Here is a 23,322-nt window from a genome sequence, read left to right on the forward strand (position 1 = left end):
TGGGTAGTATGGTCAAAATATTATATCACAGGTTAAGTAATATCACCATAACTGTACTGTGTGACATGAATACTCTTTATTCCGGACATGGCCGTAGAACATCGTCTGCTCTGGATTTGTAAAATGTCCTGCTCTGTCTTTCTTTCTTTCTTTCTTTCTTTCTTTCTTTCTTTCTTTCTTTCTTTCTTTCTTTCTTTCTTTCTTTCTTTCTGTCTGTCTGTCTGTTGTTATTTGCCTATAATTGTTAGAGATGATATACGAAGATGCCATGTTTTTTGGTGTTTTTTTTTGTTGGCCTTTCTTTACACTCACATTGTCTTTGATGGTTGTGTAAATCTTCAACTAATGTTTTTTTTTTTTATTGTTCTTTTATAGGTCACAATATCAAGACATTGTTTTATGTAGAGGTTTACAGCATATTTATTGGCAAAAGGCAGATAAAATACAGTTTCTTTCTAAATACCTCTTTTGGTTTTACAGGTTTAAAATGACAGTTACTCTTGAATTGAATTGTGTTACTGTCTTACTACATATGGATTACTGTCTCAGCTTCTCTTGAATTCAGTGTTCCATATGCACACGTCACATTAAATTGTTTTTTTTCGGAAATAAATCACATTTTACTACTTCTTAAGGCCTATATACACCTCATTTCAAATAAGTAGAAAAAAATAATGGTCTCTTTTTATTGGGGACGTCCCTACAGTATGCATACCTCATATCTATCCTTTACTGCAGCATTTTGGAGATGATATTTGAATAGATTTGATAATTGTAACATTTCACTCCCCGTGTTTGAAACGAAACACGCATTTTCTTTTTGTGCTGCAGAGATAACAGCTATGTCACTTAAAAGCTGACACTTCTAACTAGTTTTAATCACATTTTGAATGCACTGGCTTAAAAGAACTCCAAGAGACAGAAATGTCAAAAATGTTACAACCATCCTTGGTCTCCCCGATTATGAATTTTCTAAATTAAAATTTTATACTGTTAATCATGTTCACTTAGGCCTATATTCTAAATCTAAATTTAACTTCGATATTAACAGACAAGATTCAAGATATTGTAAATAGGTGATAATTGCCTCTATAGAAAACTGGGAATAGAATATTGTCTGCTAATACCAACTATGAAGTTAGATTTTAACATAAAGACTGAACAGTTCTTTTGTTTCACTTCCAGTTCCACTGCGCATGCTGATAAACTGCTATTTGTTTTGTGATAATACATAGTCTAATGCAAGACCATCTTTGTTCCATTTGAAAATGTAATAATCCGTTTTCATGTGACACGTTTTTCATGTAAAGGTCTTGTAACTATACTAAGTTAACTAAAACTATGCATTTTTCGACAACATTAATTTTTCACTTCAAGTAGATTATTAGTGCCCACTTGGCGGCGCTGCAAGATAACAATCGCATGCTATTCCAAACTCACAAACTATGAGATATGAAGAAGGAGGTTTTTGCCGTGATATCACGTGGTTTCTTGTAACAGAGGGTAGTTAAGGACACAGGGAAATCAGGCATATTGTGTCTTATGCAGACAGACAGCCATAGGCAAACCTGTATAACCTGTGTAACTTTATGTATTATATTTTTTTATTCGTATTTGGTATCAAAACTGTAAACGTAAACTCAAAATAAAACTGCAGTTTTTGTTTGTACACCTAGCGTTTCTCCAGTATCAGTCATTTGAAAAGAGACTTGCTAGCCACCTAATTTATGTCACTGGTCCTAAGAGCTTTAGTTTTAGTTTTTCTCTTTGGTAAGTTTCTTTAGATAAATGACTCTTTTCAGTTAACACGTTTAGGTGTTTTTTTATTGTCTTCTGCAGACATATTGAATTGATATGACTTTAATCAGATTGTTTTAAGTCAAATTATAATAACAACAGGCCTTTGTCAGTTTTTATATCAACTTGAGAATTCTTTGTGTTTGCAATGTAATGTTAATATGGGATTTACTTCTGATTTTAAAAAGGGAAAGTGGTTTACAGTAAGGAAAAACTGTTAGTGCAACTAACCATAAAATTTTATATTTAGGATAGCAAAATAAATCGGCTTATCAACATTTAAAAGGGCTTCCCATATCTTTTGTTGATGACCATGCTTCCAACTCTACTGTATTTTTGCACAAATGCATCTTTCTCTTGGTAGAAGGTAGCTAAATTAATAAGATGTCATCAGGGACATGTTTTGTGATATTACCTCATCCTAAAAGCCATGAACAAAACTACTAAATATGGGTTCACCTGCAACAAAGATAAAAAGGGGTTTCATTAATGGTCATCACTGAGAGCATGGAAAAAAAAAAGAAAAAAAAAAACATTATGGAGCAAATAGTAAAACAATCAACATATTAATTATAAATAGTTTAATTTAAGGACACTTTTGTGCACTCTTCTACAATAGTACTGTGTTGAACCTTTTGATGTTCAGTGTGAAGCCTGGTTCTGAAACCAAAACATTTGAGAAATATACTAGTGTTGCATTCAGTCAATAAAATAAGGTAGGCCTACACAGTGGCACACAATGCCATATTTTGGTCATACAACAAGATTTTATGTATGTATTTTGTTTGTATGTTTGTTTATAAATTGTCCTCGTTTTATCTTCTGAAATTACAACAGCAAACACTGTCACCAACTGTAGTGCAAGATTCTTGTTGTTTGGGGAAAAAAATGCTTAATTTAAATCAGTTGGCCGACTAGAATGTTATATTCTACAGTAGGCCAATACGTCTCACTAATTCTATCTAGGCTATATTATGTTCACGCAATTGCTATCTTGTCTTCACTGTCGGTGATCAACCCAGTAAAGGAAATCCATCTTAGTAACTCCTGACGTTGAACATGTCCAGAATATCTATTGGCTGGAAATTCAGAGCCTATTTATGGGTTCGCGCAGAGACATTTCACCAGTTCACAAGCGACAACTGAGACGTCTGGTACAGATATTTCAAGTCGATTCTCTAAAATATAGTTTTTATTTGAAAAAGCTGTTTCTAAAGAAAAGGCAAGGATGCGGACTGTAGTGCTTTTGCTCATGGGAGTTCATCTTGCCTATGCTGGTGAGTGAAGTATTTTTTTTATTTGACATTGCATGCTTTCTGATTAAAAATATTCATTTTATTATAGGCTATGCCTCAATTCTGTTACACTGAATCAGATACGAAAAGCCCAGAGCGAGTCAGTTTTCTTAGAAATGTCTTCTGACTCATATTAGCTATATATTTTTAAATGCTTTTCGAAAATAAATAAATAAAAAATAAATAAAATTATATATATATAATTGTATAACTTATAACTTCTATAACTTCAAATGTCTTCTGACTCATATTAGCCTATATATTTTTAAATGCTTTTCGAAAATAAATAAATAAAAATAAATAAAATATATATATATATATATATATATATATATAGATAGATAGATAGATAGATACGTAGATAGATAGATAGATAGATAGATGTAGCATATCAATAAATACTTTAATGTCACGAAAAAAACAAAAAAAATTATTGCTGGTTTGTTTGTTTTTTCTTTGAGGTATGTAGATTAGTTTCATTTATGACCAGAGTAAAGTTTTTCTACCCAGAGACCAATGACGAACCATTACATTGTGGTTTACTAATAATTTACTGGTAATTAGAACAAACATTATAATAGTTCTCTAACCATTTCTGATAAAGCTCATAACATCAGAGAAAACCAAAATCAAGACATCTTCGGCTCTTGAAAAAACGATTGGATTTTGAGAATTTGAAAGCATTCATTATGACTACTAAATGGTTTCTTCCCACAGGCAATTTCCCTCTTAAACAGTTAAATGCATCCCAAGGCATATGCCTGTACGTTCTTTCCCCCCACTGCTTAGTGCAATATTTAGGCCTATGTAAATTTAGTTTATATTTATTCATATTATTCATAACAAGAGGAGTTGAAGCCCTGTCTGTCTTCCATTTATAGAAGTGTGGCATGATGATTTTTGGTCTAAAATTCAAAATGTCACATTTCAGTGATAAAATGTAAGATTGCGATGTAAAATTACAGTAAAGTAATACTTTAACAATAATCACAAGAAAGGATGAGTTATGCCACTGGCTCGACTTAACCCACTGGCTCAATTTACCCACTCCCAGCATTTTAACAAACTTGTATCATCCAGCAGTTTAGAGGTATAGGCCTACCCTCATATTGTAACTTCCTAAAGCTCTAACATGTGAGATTTTTTCAGACTTCAGACGTCTGTACTGCCCTACAAAGCAAAAAGGCAGTAACTACGCAGAGTGCAGAACTGAGAAAAATGACTTAAAAGTTGTCCTGTCATCCAGCCTAAGTAGTTGTAGGTAGATTATTGGACATGTTGCTGTTATGTTACTCCAAAACGACACACATTTCAGATAAGATGTTTTGTCACATAACAAAGGATGCCTTGAATGTCATGAAAATGACAATAACTAATTTTTGACCAAAAATGCAGTTACTACCTTTTTGCTTTGTAGGGCAGTGTAGTTGTTCAGACACAAGCATCATGACTCCTAAAAAAAATCACTTAAAACAGCAAAGAAGAAATAAAATAACTTCAATGTGATTACCACTATTTCCATTGGCCTTTCTTCATCACAGAGTGAGTAAAATGGATGACTCTTCAAAGATGTGTGGTCACATGACTAATTTTGTTTATGGCGGTTGTCAATAAAGAAGTGGTAGCTCAACTTCTCCACAGGCTTAAATGACCCTGTTCTCCCCTATTATAATTATTGTAACAGTTATGTTCTGTTCATTATTGTACAGTTGTCAAAAAGAACGTTGAACTTTTAGTAAAACGCTGCGCTCATCACTGTCACTTTTTAGCCAGCTGTCCCATCAGAGTGGAGGAGGGGCGGGACAAATACAACTCCGACCAACTGTCACAACATTCTTGCTGTTCAGTGACATCAACAAGCATAGGACGAAACAAAATAGATGAGAAATTAATATTGCTGGTCTCCAAACATGCATTGCAAGTACTATACATTGTGTTGACATTTTTAGTCTGAAACAAATTACCTGTGAAATCAGTTACAAGTAACAGTGCCGCAGATATTCCATATCATAGCAACAAAGCGTCTCAACTGAAAGCGCTCACAACTAGCCATTTTCAGCAGAGCGCCTAGTGTTTTCAGCTGGCTAAAAAATGTTTCGGTGGACATGGAGGCGCTGGTGCAATCACTTGCATTTAACTTAAAATACTCCATCATTTTGATCATACAGATGTAATGCATACAGTGTAATGCAAACTGTAAAGGGCTCACTTTTATTTCTGTAAACTCACAATAATAGCAAATGTTGTGTTTTTGTAAAACAATGAAAACAGTCAGGATGCACTTTCAGCTATTTTCAACCGAAACTCAGGCTAGCCTAGGCTATACTTGCCTCACAGACACAAGAAATATCTCTATAGAAAGCTTGACATTTCTACTTTTAAACAAACCATTTCAAATGGAAAATAAATGTTCTCGGATTATGTAATCCATATGAAACATGATGCATTTATGCACGTCTACTACTGCGGAGATGACGAGTCAGCATGGTCAGCATCGTTGACTTAATCTCTGCAGCCCGAAAACACAGAAAACAATATCAATAAATTATTTAAATATTTAGACAGTTTCCTAGCTGGTTTTTCACAACACACTCATAATCATTATGTTTGCCGGTGCACTGTGGCAAACTTTATGCATGCACTTGAGCGCTGATTAGGCTATGTATTAGGCAATTAAAGGCTCATTGTTATGATTAATGGCTTATTAATATAAACATGCGATTAGTCGACTAATGGACTAATGGACTTAAATGAACGACTACAAGGGCAGCCCTAGTTATTTCCTTTTTTATTTAACTTGATTTCTATTGAAAATACATTTAAAGACTGTATGGTTTTCTACCTATAATGACATATTGTGTTTTTATGTAAGCTAATCATCAAGCTCACTCTTTATGTCACACTCTGAATAGTGAATTTTGAAGCAGAATGTGAGGATGTCATTTTAGATGATGACTAAAATTATATTCTCTCTGTTTCTGTCTCTGTCCACAGGAATGCACTCTCTGAAATATTTCTTCACTGGTGTTTCTGGAGACATTGACTTCCCAGAGTATACTGCAGTTGGTCTGGTCGATGAAGGGCAGTTTTATTATTTTGACAGCAACATAAAGCAAGCTGTGCCAAAAACAGAGTGGATTAGACAGAATGAGGGAGAAGATTACTGGGTCAGAGAGACACAGAATATGGTAGGCTACCATCAATCCTTCAAAAACAACATCCAGATCTTAAAGGAACGGTTCAACCAATCAGCAGGTAAAATGACAACAAACCCACTTAAACACACACTCACTTGATTATCATGGATACAGTCAACAGTTAGGATTGCCAAAATAATAATCAGAATAATAAAGGGGTCATATTTAAAAAAAATAAATAAATAATAATAATTAATAATAATTAAATATAAAACTATGCATTGAATCAATATGGGATGTGACTTTTCACCATATTTTTCAGACACATCATTTAATAAATGCACTAGATCTTAATGGTGGTGAGAATAAAATAGTAGTGAATAAACAAAATAAATTTCGAAATAAGAGAAATTCCACAAGTCTAATCCATTAGTATATGAGTGGTCTGGGGTAGAGAATGACAGACAAGTTCTGATGTGAGATTGCTTGTCAACGTCTTTGTTGATATAGATAGTGATATTTATGCCTTTGTGAGACACTTAAAAAAAACTTAGACTGCATTCATTGCACATTTTTATTAATTATTGCACAGTTTGCCAATAGTCTTTTTAGTTACCCTGGTTTACTGTTTTACAAAAACCCCCAGTGAAAAAGAAGTTTATTCAAGTGCGCTATTAGTATACTTCATTTAAACTAAAAATAAGAAAGTATACTTTTAGTCTTACTTTTTATTTACTTCTCAGAAATATAATTAAAATTGCACTTAAGTATACTTGACAGCTCAAACTCCAGCTGGGGCTCCAGCACAGTACACAGGAGATCAAAACAAAGACTACTTTGACAGCAGAACGACAGATGTTTCCATAGTTATTGTACGATCATCAGCTGATCCTCTGTAAAGATCCCAGTAACTGCCATTTTAAGTAAGAAGATGAATAATTATTGCTCCATCACTGATGGTGATCATCTGCTGAGCAAAATCACTTTCTGTTCTGCCTAAGCAGAAACCAAATCATTGTAAATAAAATCATTTAATAAAATATAAATTATTTTTTGTAAAAAAAAAATACAATACATTTGATTAAATAAAACATATAATTAATTATAATTAATTAAAATATAATTTAATTTTTAAAATTAAATTAATGATAAATTAATTAATATAAAGGCCATTACTGTGATTTTTCTATAATGCTTTCTAGAAAAGAAAGATAAAAATCAAGATATCTTGAACTATAAACTTCATCTTAGCACTGTTCTAATATGTTTATTTCATGATTGTATTTACATACACAGTTTCTCACATCAGTACTGAAAAATTGGGGATGAGCTCTATTTGAGATGCTGTTCATTAATCTATGTGATTCAAACAATCTCTCACAAGTCTGTCTTCTGCACATGACCATGAACATATGCAGGAACTTTGATGTTGATCTGTTGAACTCAGTGTATAGACGACCAGTCTCCTGCAGAGTTCAGCTCCAGCTCTGCTCTCTCTCACACTGACTGTCATTGTTCAGTCATCCTGACATTGAGATGAGCTGATGTTTCAATTGGACTGGAGCTCAACTCTGCAGGATGATGAAGATCCTCCAGGAGTAGATTGAGTACTGCTGATTTAAACCATTACTGTGGTAAAGTTGATCCACTCTTCAACAGTGCAAAGAGACTTAATAAGTGATATTAATTATTTAAGCTTTTTTTTACTGTATCTTTCCTAACTGATCTGACTAATGGGTTTCCCACAGCAGATGACAAAACTATCAAAAACTCCATAGACTTACATTGACAGAATTCAAACTCCAACTGAAACTCCAATGGTCTCCAAAATTCAAATGTAACCACACATAGACAAACATGTGTGTCTTTCTGACTGATTGTTTAAATTTCTCTCCTACTGCAGGTGCTGTATTAAAGGTTAAACTTTCAGACAAGGCTTTGTCAAGGCAGAATCAGAGTTTATCTTGATGAACTTTACCTATCTAGTTTGGCTCTGAGATCAGTCAAATGCAGATTCAAGCCGGGGACACACTTAATGATTGTAAGGCCGATTATGAATGTAATTTGTAAATTGACGACTAATCATGCCCAAATGTGCTGAGTCAGAGCCAGTTGCGTTCAGTCGGTGTTTACATTTGATGTTTAAATTCCGTGTGCAAGTATTTAAATCTGCTTCTGTTGAAGGAAACAGCCTTTGTTTGTTGAGCACAGTCTTAGAATGTTTTAGCTAGTCGTCAAGTGTGTCCCCAGCTTTAGTTTGATTTTAATATCATGTCATCAGAGTAGGTCACTTCAGAGATGTCTGCTCTCTGCTGTTGAGAAAACTATTCTTTCTACTGTCATGATCAGTTTATATAGTAAAGGTATACAAGAGTATAAAAGAAGGTAAATAGATGAGCAGGGACAGGAATCGTAAAAAATTTAAAAGTTCTGTTTCTGAGACACCGTTCAAGTTCATTAACCGATCCATTAATGATTCTTTAAAAATAATTGATCCTAATGAGAATCAACAAACATACAAAAACAATACTACTTTTGGCAACATTTCTTTTTAAATTTAAGTACCATTTATTATGACATTCTTAACATTCTTCCTTATGTATGTCTTTAACATCCAGTCAGTAACTTCACTGATTTAAGTCACACAAACCTAAAACACACACAAACACAGTCACAGTTTACAGTTCAATTTGATTGGACATGATGAAAATCACATGACATCCTCTGCAGTGAATAAATCAACAACTGCTCTGATCGATTCAGTCAGTGAGTGATTCAGTCAAACCCATAATTCAGAGCGGTTCATAAGAGTCGTTCATTCGTGAGTCACATGACACTGATAGCGCAGTATGTTTGCATTCGTGTTCATCCAGCGAAGACATCGCAATAGAAATCATGTTGTCTGTTTATCATCTTTGTGTTATTTCACAGCACACACTCTTTCTCTCTCATCATAATAAATTCAGACGAGAAACTCACATTTCTTCTGCGGTGCTGCTGTAGATTCAGCGGTTAGAAACACTGTCAGAGTATTTCAGTTCAGCGTCTGTCAGCATCAGTGGAAGATGAACCGACTGAAACACATATCATAAATCATTCGCTTCCTTTTTGTAAGAAAAGAAACCAGTTCTGTTTTAGAGACAGAGAAAAAGTGAAACGGTTTGAGCAGAGAAGGTTCAGATGAGCTGAAGTGATGTGACAGGACGTCCTGCTGAATCAAATCATGACTGATTCCTCAAACAATCTATTTTATATGAATCACAGGAGCTTTACGACATCAAGCGTGTTTTATATTGTATCTCCGTCTCTGTCGTGGATCCTCAGAATAAGATTGTTCTTCTGTGGTTGATTCAGCCGCTGCTGAAGCTCAGGGTCCGGTTGCATGAAAGCCCTTAAGTTAAGAAAACCCTTAGTTATAAGGTTAAGGGTACTCTAAGTGAAACATGGGCTGCAAGAAAAAAACCTTAAGGCTGTCACTAAGTATTTCCCTTAACTGCTTTAGTATTCCCTTCAGTTCTGCTATGTGTTGCAACAAAGTCCTTAGTAATCATTTAGCAATAAAAAAAATGAAGGGATCAAAACAGCTCCCTCAAGTCATCTGCTGAACTCAAACACGATGGATGATTTCATGTTAACTGAGGATGAGGAAGTACTGATGTGTATTTTTAGCGATCGAAATAAGCCTGTTGAAAGTATGACATGAAACAGTGTGTATTGTAACAAAATAAAATTGAATGAACAGCGTTTTCATATTTTGATCACGTCCATATGCACTTGAATTAACTCTCTCATGCCAGGCTTTTGTCTTGTGCGCAAGAGTGACTGATTATAGCGGCAGGCTTCGGTGTTTCCCTTCTTTAAAAAACAAAAAATAAAAAAAAAGAATAGCTTTTTTATCCTTGGTCCAGTTTGGTTTAGATTTTTTAGCGCACAGGACTAACGTTAGGCATCGAGCCGTGCCGCATAAAGGTCACCGAACGCATCATTCAGTGAATAATCGCCAAACAGGCAAAGTGGCGTCGATGCGCGAGTACAATACAATAACAATGAGTCGGATTAATATAATGTAATTTAATGGAAAACTATGCGAGTGTCGCGGCAGGATTTTGAGTGTCGTAGCTGTACTCATATAAACAATGTGCTTGAATTTTAGTTTGCTCTGTGTCGTCCGTCAGGCTCCTTTAATAATCTCCATCACTCACATATTGCAGAACAGTTGTTTAGTAAATGTTAAACTTGTTTAAAGTCAGTGGTCCGTTATGCTTTGTTTATTGTGGGAGATTTCGTAACTATAGCAACTGCTTCTCCATTGCCGTGTTTTGCCAGAAAATATCGCGAAATGCTTAGTATGAACACTTGGTGAAGACGTTCGTTGCAACACTCTTTGCCTCAGGGATTTTTTACCCTCAGGGATACCCTTACTGAAGAGGTTTCATGCAACCGGGCCCAGGATCAGATGTGATTCGTCAGACGTCAGGGCTGAGAACTGAGAACTGAACCCGTCGGGCTGCTTTGCTCTTATTAGAGAAGCAGAATGAAGGTTGATCAGTTCTTTGTTGGTGATCAGAAGGTCCAGTTGCTCTGAGTCATTGCTCTGAGAAACAAACAGATCCAGTATTTGAACTCATGCAGATCTAAGCTGGTCTCAACAGGGTTTCACTGTATCTGAGAGCAGGAGAATGAGATCTACAGAACCCTGCAGAACCTCAGAAGAGAGACAGAAACAGAGAGACAGACAGATGCCAGATTCACAGGAGATGAACAGCTCATAAATGAATGACAAACTGTCATGATGTTTGAATGGCATTTAGTTCAGATGTCACATGAGACTCACAGACTATTGTGTGCTCAAGGGAACAGACAGTCAGTGTTTATGACTGCACATGTGCATCAGCTGCTCCAGCCTGAAAAATGCAGTTTTTTGTCATGATTTGAGCGTTTAGAAACAAAATTTATGAGACAGTTGTTGTCAGATTTCATTGGTGATTTCAAATATGAAGTTTAATCGTAAGCTTGATGAACAGCTTTGGGGAATCTAACGTTTCCCCACTCAAAGAGAGAGGAGCTGCAGTCACATGACTGAAACAGCTGCTGAGAGGCGATTCAAAGATGGCCACCAAGTGAAATGACTTTCCTGAAAAAGACTTTCTGATGCAGAACACTGAACTGCTACAACAGCACAACATGTTTCCATGGTTACTGTGTGTTCATCAGCCGATCCTCTGTGAAGATCACTAACTCTGTGTGTGTGTGTGTGTGTGTGTGTGTGTGTGTGTGTGTGTGTGTGTGTGTGTGTGTGTGCGTGCTCATGTTGTACAACTCTTTGAACAGGAAACTAACACTCAATGTCATTTTCGGTAAGAAGCTGAATTATTTAATATTATTCGATCCTGAAACTCTTAATGATTGTGATCAGGGTTTCCTGTTGATTTTGTTCTTGATGAGCGAAACCAGTTTCTAAAACCCTCTCGATCTTTTGAGCAGAAACCACAACAAACCAATTTAACCCCAATTAATTAATAAAATATAAATGAATAATAATTGATTACACTTATTCATACAAATTATTTGACTAAAATACATAAAATAATTAATTAACAAAATATAATTAATAATAGATTAATTAATATAGAGGTGTTACAGTTATTTTTTGTGTTGATTTCTTGAAAAGATAAAAGGATGAAGCTCCTCCAGGAGTGGATCGAGTGCTGCTGATTTACTCTGTTTTACTGCGGTAAAATCACTCTTCAACAGTGAGAAGAGTCTTAATAAGTATGATATCCTGTTTAAGATTAATAATTTGTATACACTTTATTATGTCTTTGAGTTCAAGCTCATTTAATACAGGTATACAAATGAACATTTCCTTTAAAGACATAATATTTTGAATCAATAGTTATTTCTCATTTTTCCTTCTTCATTCTCTTCCTTTCACTTTTTTTATCTTTTTTGATAATACCATCACCAAAACATAAAAAATAAATAATAAATAATTAAGAATAAACAAATAAATAATAATTAGAACAATAACCAATACATACACAACAAAACACTTTTACATACAAAAATAGGAGGAAAAAAGAAAATAAAAATACAAGAAATACACACAAAAAATTAAACATTCACATATTCATATCAAACTCTTATAATGACACCTAATTCCTAATAAGTAATTAAATAACATTATTTAAAACCAATTAATAATAATATTAAATGAATAAAATTATAAATTAATAAGTTAAAGGGAGGCAGGGTTATATAAAGAGGTAATTAATATATAATTCCTTTATTTTATAGTACTTTGATTTTAGAGGTGCTCAAATCTTTTCAAAATCTATATTTTGCTCTTAATTTCATGTTTCCTCTCATGAAGCGACTTTAGAAAGTAAATCTGACAATCATTTAAAATTGGGGATTCTTTTCTTCTCCAAAATCATGTTATTGTTTTAAACGCTGTAATTCTCAGTATTCATGATAAATATAACTCATCTTCACTCAGTAGCATATGTCCTAATACCTTTATTATATTTGATTTCTTATTATATTCCCTGAATTACTTCTGTCCAAATATTGTTTTATTAATTTACAAGTATAAATATATGAGTGTAATGAGCTTTAAGTTCACCGCAGCTTCTCCAACATCCTGAACATAAATGATTATATTTGGAAGATATTTCTGGTGTTATAAAATATCACATAATGATTTTCCAATCATATTCTTGTCAATATGTAGATTGTGTAGATCTTAAATGATCTTTTAAACTTTGTTTCCAATCTCCTTCTGTTATTTTATTATCTAATTCAGTTTCACATTTTGTTTTAGATATTATATAAACCCGTATGCTTAATTTCTGTGAATATATTATTTATTCGTCCTATCAAGTTATCTACTCTATTCATTTTACTAAACTTTAATCATAAAACACAACAGAGGGTGAATATCATCTAAAGTTTTTATTTTAATCTCATCCTTTAAATAACTTCTTATTTGAAGATATTTGTAAAATAATGTCCTAGACAATACATATTTCCCCATATGCTCTCAAACGTCTCCATCTCATTGTCTCCATAAATTTAACAGAATCTCAAATCCTTTTTTATCCCAAACCTTCAGTACATCATCAAAAGTATTTGGTTTAAAATCTGGATCTCTTGATATTTCTCTTTAACTAACCATCTCATGATCACTAATATTCATCACTTTACAAATTCTTCTCCAACATTTAAAAGTTTCACTTATACAATAATAACTATATTCACCTTTTTCTTTCTTCCACAAAATATTAATGAACTAATTGCATCAAGTGACCCAGTTTCCATACATTTCCACTGATATATTATCCACTGCATCCAGCTCAACATTGGTTTAATCTGGGCTGCGTAATAATAATACTCCACATTTGTCAATGATAACCCACACATTTCTTCACTATTTTGTACAATCTTTAGTTTTACTCTTGGTTTCCCCTCATCCCAGATACATTTTCTAAAAATACTATGCCACTTTTGGAATGACTAAGATCTTTTATTAAATAATTCACTCGTATACTCTGCGTTAAGGGCTCGATACATAAAGCAGATATTTGAGGTGATAAATGATCCTCTTGTCTTGTCCTCATTAAAGGGTTGGTTCACCCAAAAATGAAAATTCTGTCATTAATTATTTACCCTCATGTCGTTCGACACCCGTTAGACCTTTGTTCATCTTCAGAACACAAATTAAGATATTTTTGTTGAAATCCGATGGCTCAGAAAGGCCTCCATAGCCAGCAATGTCATTTCCTCTCTCAAGACCCATAAAAGGTACTTTAGACGTCGTTAAAATGTCCATCTCACTACAGCGGTTCTCATTTTATGAAGCCACGAGAATAGTTTTTGTGCGCAAAAAAAACTAAATAACGACTTATATAGTGATGGGCCAATTTCAAAACACTGCTTCCTGAAGCTTCGAAGCGTTATGAATCAGTGTATCGATTCATAATTCAGATCGCCAAAGTCACGTGATTTCAGCAGTTTGGCGGTTTGACACGCGATCCGAATCATGAATCGATACACTGATTCATAACGCTTCGAAGCTTCAGGAAGCAGTGTTTTGAAATCGGCCCATCACTATATAAGTCGTTATTTAGTTTTTTTTGCGCACAAAAACTATTCTTGTGGTCCATCTCACTAAAATGAGAACCGCTGTAGTGAGATGGACATTTTAACGACGTCTAAAGTACTGGGGACACACCTAACGATTAGCTGAAACATTCTAAGACTGAACTGAACACACATACCGATTGTTTCCTGCGACTGAAGCAGATTTAAATACTTACACATGGAATTTGAACACCGACTGCAATCGCTGACTGAACGCGACTGGATGCGTTTGAGCATGATCAGCCATAAGTGTCAATTTACATTCATAATCGGCCTTACAATCATTAAGTGTGTGCGCGGCTTAATACACATCTTCCCTCCTTATCTATTTTAATAAATTCACTTTTAAATTATGCGAATACTTGAGCTCCAGCCAACTTTTCTGATCTTCTTTATTTAAATGTGTTTCTTGCAGAAAAATAATTTCTCTTTCCTCCCCTTAAAACATTTTTACAAAACAACAAAAAAGAAAAGGAGAGAAAACTTGGAGAGAGAGGTAGAAAAAAATAAACTAAGAAAAAAACATAATTGTACAATCATAAACATACAAAATGAATAAAAAATAAAGAAAAATAATAATAACAGTAATAATAATAATTAAACAAAGCTCAACTTCCCTCATTCTTCTCTCTGCCATCCTTCTTCGGGGGTTTTATAATCAATAACCAAAGATTAATACATTTCTCTAAATTAAACATTTATATTGAGATCATTTCATTCTGTTATTTTCAACAAGGAAGAAAAACATAATAAATAATAAGTAAAATTAATGCTTTTCTCTAAATTAAACATTTTTATTGAAATAATTTCATTCTTTTAAATAATAAAATTTAAAAAAATCAATGAGGGAATTTAAACTCTTTAACCCTTATTAAATTATATAGTTAATTCCCCTTTTCCCCTCTTCAACCGTAATAATAATAAAAATTACTAAACAAAACTTAATTAAATTCCCTCCTTCATCTCCCCTCCATCCTTCTTTATTAATTATTAAGATTATTAATTTTATGGACTATATATCTTTTCTAATGCCTGGCTCACACTACAGGAGTTTTTAAATCCTGACCGAATATGAAATCTGGTTGCAGCACACACATAAGGAGAATCTTCACAGATTTTATTCTCACAAATCTCAAACATGCACACACTACAAGATTTGAAATTTGCAGCGCAGCACACACTACAGGATATTATTAAGATTACCATACCCAGAAGAGTCACTGACATAAACAGGTAGGCTATGTTTACATTTGCTAGCAGCTTTCTACACTCACCCGGTATGTTCAAAACCATAGTGAATTCTCCTCAGCTTTTCTCTTTGTCCGTACGGTTGCGTCATGTTTTTGAAGACGCGTTATTCAAGGAGTTCCGCCATCACTAATGTCCAACGGACCCATACAGCAGCTGGTTTCGCGGTCTCATTCACTTCTCTCATTGGCTGTTGTTAAAGAACTGACGTGATCTTCCCGATTTAAAATCCTAAATATCAAACATGTTTGATATGATCGGGGCGGCCCCGATTTGTGTGAGAGCAGATCGGGAGGCGCAAGATTCAATCTGTGAACGCCTCACATTACCAGATAATCTGCGCCGAACATCGGAGCCGATCGAGGTCCTCGACAAGATTTTTTCTCCGATTCTCGGAAGGGTAAAATCGGGCATAAATCGGCCTAAAACTCCTGTAGTGTGAGTCAGGCATAACTGATCAGACTAACAGTTTTCAGCAGATGATAAACTCACAAACATTCCATAGACTTTCACTGACAGAATTCAAACTCCAACTGAAAGTCCAACTGTCAAAAAATTCAAATGTAAACACACACACACACACACACACACTCTTGCTGCGTCCAATTCGCCTACTTATACTACATCCTAAAAGTATGTACTGTTTTTGTAAAGAAAAAATACATACTTTTGAGTGTGTAGCAGAAGAGTATGCAAGCTTTGGGACATACTACCTCGTCATAACTGCGTCTTAAACGGACGTTCTGTCGCTTAGTTACGTAACCTGTAACTGTTTAAACTGCTCTGTCAATCATCTTGTCACAGTTAAAATCCTCCACATTCAATTCAATTTAATTTCCTACCATTTTGGAGAGAAATGTAGTCGCTCATTGATATGCCAGTCACGGGTCTTTCATGAAATAACTCTCCTCATCTTTGCATAATGATGCATTTAAAAGTTAATGACCAAACGCATCGTTATATAAGTTCACAATGCTGTTGCAGATGAAATAATAATTTTTTAGTTTGTAGTTCTAATCGAATCCTCGTCCACAGCGCAATGTGTTATGGGCAATATTAGCCGTTAGAAGTGCCCAGATTCTGCATGTTCGTGAAAGAACAGCAGTGCTTTTGATTTCGTTTTCAGTACGCAGTGTTACAGCGGTGAAATTACAAATGCCAAATACACATTCTGAGACATGAAATGAATAACTGGGAATTTTATTAACATTAAATCATTCTTCTCATATTTTCTCCTCAAAATTTTGGGTAGGCTGTGCCTCCCCTGATGAGCCACCACTGCTCATGGGGAGTTTAGGGACCAAAAAATGTCCCCACAAGGTAGAAATATATATCAGGTTTTACTATCCTTGTGAGACATTTGGTCCCCACAATGTAGTTTTCCAAACCTCTCTCAAACACAAAATGTTTCTCTCTCTCTGCTGTTTTAAAGCGTTCTGAGTTGCTCTCACTGTTGGCCATTCAAAGTGTAAATATCACAGCAGCACTGAGATCTGTGCTGACGCTTTTGAGACGTGTGAGCTGGTCTGTGAAAGATGATGGGTATTTTTCAGACAGCAGAGAACAGATGGCTCTGAAGTGACCTACTCTGGTTACAAAACTCCATTTGGTTTGATCTCATAGCAAAATTATCAAGACTCTTTACACTGTTGATGGGTGACTTAACCATAATAACAGTTCATAGTTCAGTCTACAGAATACCCAGCCTGTGTGTGCTTCATGTGTTCATATTTTCTTTTTTAATCTGGGATACAGTGGAAACTGTGACCTAGAATGAAGTTATTTCTAAATTCCTCATCTTAATTGATGTAATTGTTCAGGTATCTGTATCAGCTCACTGAATGAACCTACAAACACATAATGGAAAGCGTGTGTTGTTCTCAATGGCTGGCTGCTTTGTCACAGTCACACGTGATTTTTTAAGGCAGTGGTCTCAAACTCAATTCCTGGAGGGCCACAGCTCTGCACAGTTTGCTCCAACCCTAATCAAACACACCTGATCCAGCTAATCAAGGTCTTCGGGATTACTAGAAAATTTCAAGCAGGTGTGAGTTGGAGCTGGTTGGGGCTAAACTGTGCAGAGCTGTGGCCCTCCAGGAATTGAGTTTGAGACTGCTGGTTTAAGGGCTGTAAAATGCAAGAGACTGTTTAAATGAGTGAGAGAGGAAACATGAGTATCACAGTAAAGAAGGGCTTTACATTACAAGGCTCCGCTGGACAGTGATGTGGAGGATCAATAAGCCTTTTCATTTCATTACAGAAACTGGATTTAAGACATAATAAAAGAACAGCATGTGTTTCACAGTGAGTCTATCAGTGTGTTTGTTAAATCGCTCAGGGACACAGAGGGGTCTGGAGGACAGATTTGTGGTGGTCTGTGTGAGGGCTGTTGGAAAGACTCGTCCTGACTCATACGTCACAAACCTACTCTAATGTTTCTATGAGATTATTTATAATGATTAGGGTAGGAATTGTAACAGTTCTGGTTCTGAGACACAGATCCAGTGCAGTGAATAAGTCAACAACTGCTCAGATTAAGTCAGTGAGAGATCCAGTCAAACTGATCAAATTGCTTTGAAAACAGACATAATAGCTTTCTGAGGTTGTGATCTGATCTGTTTTTCCCCAGTGCAGCTCAAGGATGTGCTGATCGCCTTTCTTATATTATTAATTTTCTCAGAGAAGAAAGAAGCAAACTCGTAGCATTTGCTGTCTGAGAGCATTTCACTGGGAATCTGACTTGGGGGGTTTGTTAGTCTCTCTACAGTAGCAAAAAGAGTGCGGGTGTTGTTTAAGTTTCTGTTTATAATATTTGAGAAGAAGGTCTGTCTAGCTTTGCCTAGTTCCACATTGAAAGCATGAAGGTTATCTTTATAGATGTTATAGTGGATTTCAAGTTTTGTCTTTCGCCACATGTGCTTAGCTTTTCTGCATTGTCTTTTCATATTTTGCACTGCTGTTGAGCTTCTCCACAGTGCTTTTTGTCTTTTGTCTTTTTTTGTCTATATTGAGAGTAGTCAACATTTGAAGTGGGTCAAAACCTTTCATCAAAGTTGTCCTAAAACCTTCATCTTAGGACAACTTTTATTAACTTTTTTGATTCATTTCAAATGTTGACTACTATATATATATATATAGTATACTACTTATAGTTGGATTTCCTGTCTAAGGGTGTTTTCACACCTATGGATCGCTTGTTTTGTTCCGAAGTTTAGGGACTAAATTTGTTACAATGTTTCATTTTCTTCTTGGTTCGGTTCGCTTTCACATGGCAACATTTCAAAGCGTACCAAAATGAGTTTAGGCAAGTCACATGCGAGTAAAACTGTCCTCTTATTGGTCAGAGTTTTCTCTGCCTCATCCATCAAAATAATGATTGAAAAGTTCACTCCATGAGCTTATTGTGGCTTTATTTGTAACTGTCGAGACACACGCAAACACTTTATAAATGTAGCCGTCTTTCCCGCTGTTAAATTATATGCTACATTCATATTAATGCTGCGGCAAATTCAAACGCACGCTCTTTCTCTCTCTCTGTCTGTCTCTGGTTTTCTAGCTCTGTCTAGTAGGTGACCTGTTGTCAGTGCGTCGAGAGAGACCATATAAATTTTATAATGAAGCAGCAGAGCGGGAATCAAGACTTCGTCGGGACAGCATTCTCGCACGGAGAAGTGCAATTACACAACAGAGGCGCTTGTTGGTTTTCAGTTATGGTAAATAATGTTGATCACTCACAGAATCAGACACTACCGCTTTTTATACCACACTTCCCGTTAGGAATTATGATATTGTTTGGTTCGTTGGTCCGTTAACTGGGTCGGATTGCTTTCACATCTCAAGCGAACCGCTCCAGAGTTCGTTTGAAAGCTTACCGAGACCACCCTTTGGTGCACACCTGAGTGCGATTGCTGCTTTCACACCTGCCCAAATGAACCACACCAAAGGGGGAAACGAACTCTGGTAAATGAGGCAGGTGTGAAAGCACCCTAAGTTTAGCTTCAAAGGGCATCTTCAACAACAGTATTCTATAAAAATTAAGACTATATTTTTTGCATTCCGATTCTGACATACAAAGGCACAACAAAACATTTTCCTTCTTCTTCTTGTTACCGCTATATTTCTGCCATCACTATGCATTCGCAGCTGCAAGTGACGTAACTGTGACGTCTGCTCCAAATTGGACTATAGGGCTGTGAAGAACAAGCTTTGGGCTTGTTGATGGAGTCGATCAACTCCATCTGTGTTTTGATCATTGTTCTGAATCTCATCCGGATGTTGAACAAAAATGCCAATTTTCTCAGCTTTTTGTTTAAAATGTTGCCTTTTTTTTATACGAAACTTACCCACTCATTTCTTTCACAGAAATCTGCAGTGAGCATTTAATCAATAGATACACGCCGTTATGTGTATTACATTTTTGTCTATCACAGTGTAGACTTTACAATAAATTTTATTGTTTTTATCCTGAGCTAATGATATTTATAAGCCGCCTTAAAAGATACCATCTTTTGTTCAAACTCTAAGGCAGTATCACGTGTCTTTCACTGTGAATACAATCCCATAATGCAGCGCAAAATCCTCAGTGAAACAATCCATATAATTCTGAAAATTATAAAACAAAATAGTTTCATTTAAAAATAGTTTAAATAAAAGTACTCACATTTATTTATTTATTGTTTTCACCCTTAATAATATTATATCATCATGAAGGGATTCATTAACTCTTTCAGCTCGTTTTCCTCCCTCATAATCACAATCTCAAATAAACACACAAATGACACACATTCTATCAATAGATGTCCAGCTGTGGCGTCCTTCACAAGTTTGCCTAATATTGTCCAAAACTTCTTTTGATTTTGGACAAAGGGGTCTATAATTCCCAATGCATTTTCTCCTCTAACATTTAGTGTTTTTCAAGAATAATTTCTCTTTCCTCCCCTTAAAACATTTTTTCAAAACAACAAAAAAGAACAGCAGAGAAAACTTGGAGGTAGAAAAAAAATAAACTAAAAAAAACATAATAATAGTACAATCATAAACATACAAAATGAATAAAAAATAAACAAAATAATAACAGTAATAATAATAATAATAATAAAAATAATAATTAAACAAAGCTCAACTTCCCTCATTCTTCTCTCTGCCATCCTTCTTTGGGGGTTTAAATAATCAATAACCTAAGATTAATACATTTCTCTAAATTAAACATTTTTATTGAAATAATTTAATTCTTTTAAATAAATAAATAAACTCCAAAAACCCTTTAAACTCTTTAACCCTTATTAAATTAAATAGTTCATTCCACTTTTTCCCTCTTCATCCATAATAATAATAAAAACCACTAAGTTCTCTCCTTCGTCTCCTCTTCATCCTTCTTTATTAATTATTAAGATTAATTTGATTGACTATTGACCTTATTCCTGACTAGCGTTTCGAATTATGGGTTCCACTTCCGGTTTGGGGAACTTCCATTCAAAAAGACTGAAACTAATCGTTTCAAATTATAATCATAAGGTTGTCCTACAAATGAGCTGTCAGTTTTTCTTTCATGTTTTATTTTCAGACATCATGAGAATTACGTAACGCTTGGTATTTTAACGTAACATGTTGTAACAAGAATATCTATGGCAAGAGCTCTTTTCAGTTTTCAGCAGATGCTTTCTATCCTCGTGATTATTTTCTTTTGTCCCTTTGCATTCCACTGTAATAGTATGAAAAAGGACAACATATACTGTACATTTGTGGTCTGTTCTCCCGATATAATTTACGATATATCCATCCCATTAGTAATTCACTGGAATGCACGAAGAATCTCTCGTTTTTCTCCTCAAAACCTCAAGTCTCTTTCCAGGTTTGTTTTCACAGGTACATACAATTTATTAAAATGGAAATCACTTTGAAATAGTATCACGCAATGCTGAGGTTCATGAACATATTTATTAAGGCAACGTATATTACATAACGCAGATATATATATATATATCACTATAGTTATGTTCAACCCGTCCGTTATTGCTGTGGAAAGAATCACGCTTTTTCATGGCCTTTAAAAGTAAATGGACTTTTAAAAGTGTAAAAGCATCAACAAGGTAATGTTCGTTGGTTGAAGGGTGAGTAGAATAATGTCATCTCATTGTACCCAGTTTAAAAATAAAATGCATTACTACTTTCATAGAGCAAGTATATCACTGACTGTCTACATCTTAACGGAAGTTACTCCCATAATTCGCGCAAAGCGTCATGGGGCGTAGGAATAAGGTGGATATATTTTCTAATTGATCAGTTTTTATGCAGATGATAAACTCACAAACATTCCATAGAATTTTACTGACAGAATTCAAACTCCAACTGAAACTTCAACTGTCAAAAAATTCAAACGTAAACACACACACACACACACCTAACACACCTTGTCACTTCAGAGTCATCTGCTCTCTGGTGTCAAGAAACTGTCTTTCTACTGTCTCCATCAGTTTATAGTTGTGATGTCCACCATATGATGCGTGATAGAAACACAAGACGAGATGAATATACAAACTCTTGTCAGACTTTACTCAACAGAAGCTCGCTAAGCATACAGACAAAACCAAACAAACCCAGAGCATGGATCGAAAACAGACCTCAATAATAGATCAAAGATGTCTGCTGTGCTGTTATACAACAATAGTGAAGGATACAAGAGTGTAAAAGAAGGAAAATAGATGAACAGGGACGGGAATCGTAAAGAATTTAACTATTCTGTTTCTGAGAAACCGTTCCAGTTCATTAACCGATCCATTAATGATTCTTTAAGAATAATTGATCCTAACTAGAATCAACAAACATACTAAACAAAAACAATACTACAGCAGCACAGAGTATTTCAGTTCAGCGTCTGTCAGCATCAGTGGAAGATGAACCGACTGAAACAAATATCAGAAATCATTCACTTCCTTTTTGTAAGAAAAGAAACCAGCTCTGTTTTAGAGACAGAGAAAAAGTGAAACGGTTTGAGCAGTGAAGGTTCAGATGAGCTGAAGTGATGTGACAGGACGTCCTGCTGAATCAAATCATGACTGATTCCTCAATCAATCTATTTTATATGAATCACAGGAGCTTTACGACATCAAGCGTGTTTTATATTGTATCTCCGTCTCTGTCGTGGATCCTCAGAATAAGATTGTTCTCCTGTGGTTGATTCAGCCGCTGCTGAAGCTCAGGGTCCGGTTGCATGAAAGCCCTTAAGTTAAGAAAACCCTTAGTTATAAGGTTAAGGGTATCCTAAGTGAAACATGGGCTGCAAGAACAAAACCTTAAGGCTGTCACTAAGTATTTCCCTTTATTGCTTAAGTATTCCCTTCAGTTCTGCTATGTGTTGCAACAAAGTCCTTAGTAATCATTTAGCAATAAAAAAATGAAGGGATCAAAACAGGACCCTCAAGTCATCTGCTGAACTCAAACACGACGGATGATTTCATGTTAACTGAGGATGAGGAAGTGCCAATGTGTATTTTTAGCGATCGAAATAAGCCTGTTGAAAGTATGACGTGAAACAGCGTGTATTGTAACAAAATAAAATTGAATGAACAGCGTTTTCATATTTTTATCACGTCCATATGCACTTGAGTTAACTATCTCATGCCAGGCTTTTGTCTTGTGCGCAAGAGCGACTGATTATAGCGCCAGGCTTCGGTGTTTCCCTTCTTTAAACAAAAAAAACAACA

The 23,322-nt window shown here is 35.1% G+C and overlaps 1 protein-coding gene and 1 long non-coding RNA gene across 2 annotated transcripts in view; both read left to right on the forward strand.

The window, feature by feature from the left end:
* The first annotated feature begins 2,935 nt into the window (after positions 1-2,935).
* The window catches only part of LOC125275687 (H-2 class I histocompatibility antigen, Q9 alpha chain), a 37,410-nt gene continuing 17,023 nt past the window's right edge, over positions 2,936-23,322 (forward strand). The window contains exons 1-2 of the mRNA XM_048202871.1: positions 2,936-3,074; positions 6,087-6,347. Of these exons, the coding sequence (XP_048058828.1) occupies positions 3,026-3,074; positions 6,087-6,347 (310 nt within the window). The 5' untranslated portion in view covers positions 2,936-3,025. The remainder of the gene's footprint in view (positions 3,075-6,086; positions 6,348-23,322) is intronic.
* LOC125275688 lies at positions 19,056-20,602 on the forward strand. Its single transcript, XR_007186488.1, has 2 exons — positions 19,056-19,518; positions 19,593-20,602. It is a non-coding gene; the product is annotated as an uncharacterized LOC125275688 (long non-coding RNA).

This window comes from Megalobrama amblycephala, linkage group LG9 (assembly GCF_018812025.1).
Source record: "Megalobrama amblycephala isolate DHTTF-2021 linkage group LG9, ASM1881202v1, whole genome shotgun sequence".
Classification (NCBI taxonomy): Eukaryota; Metazoa; Chordata; class Actinopteri; order Cypriniformes; family Xenocyprididae; genus Megalobrama; species Megalobrama amblycephala.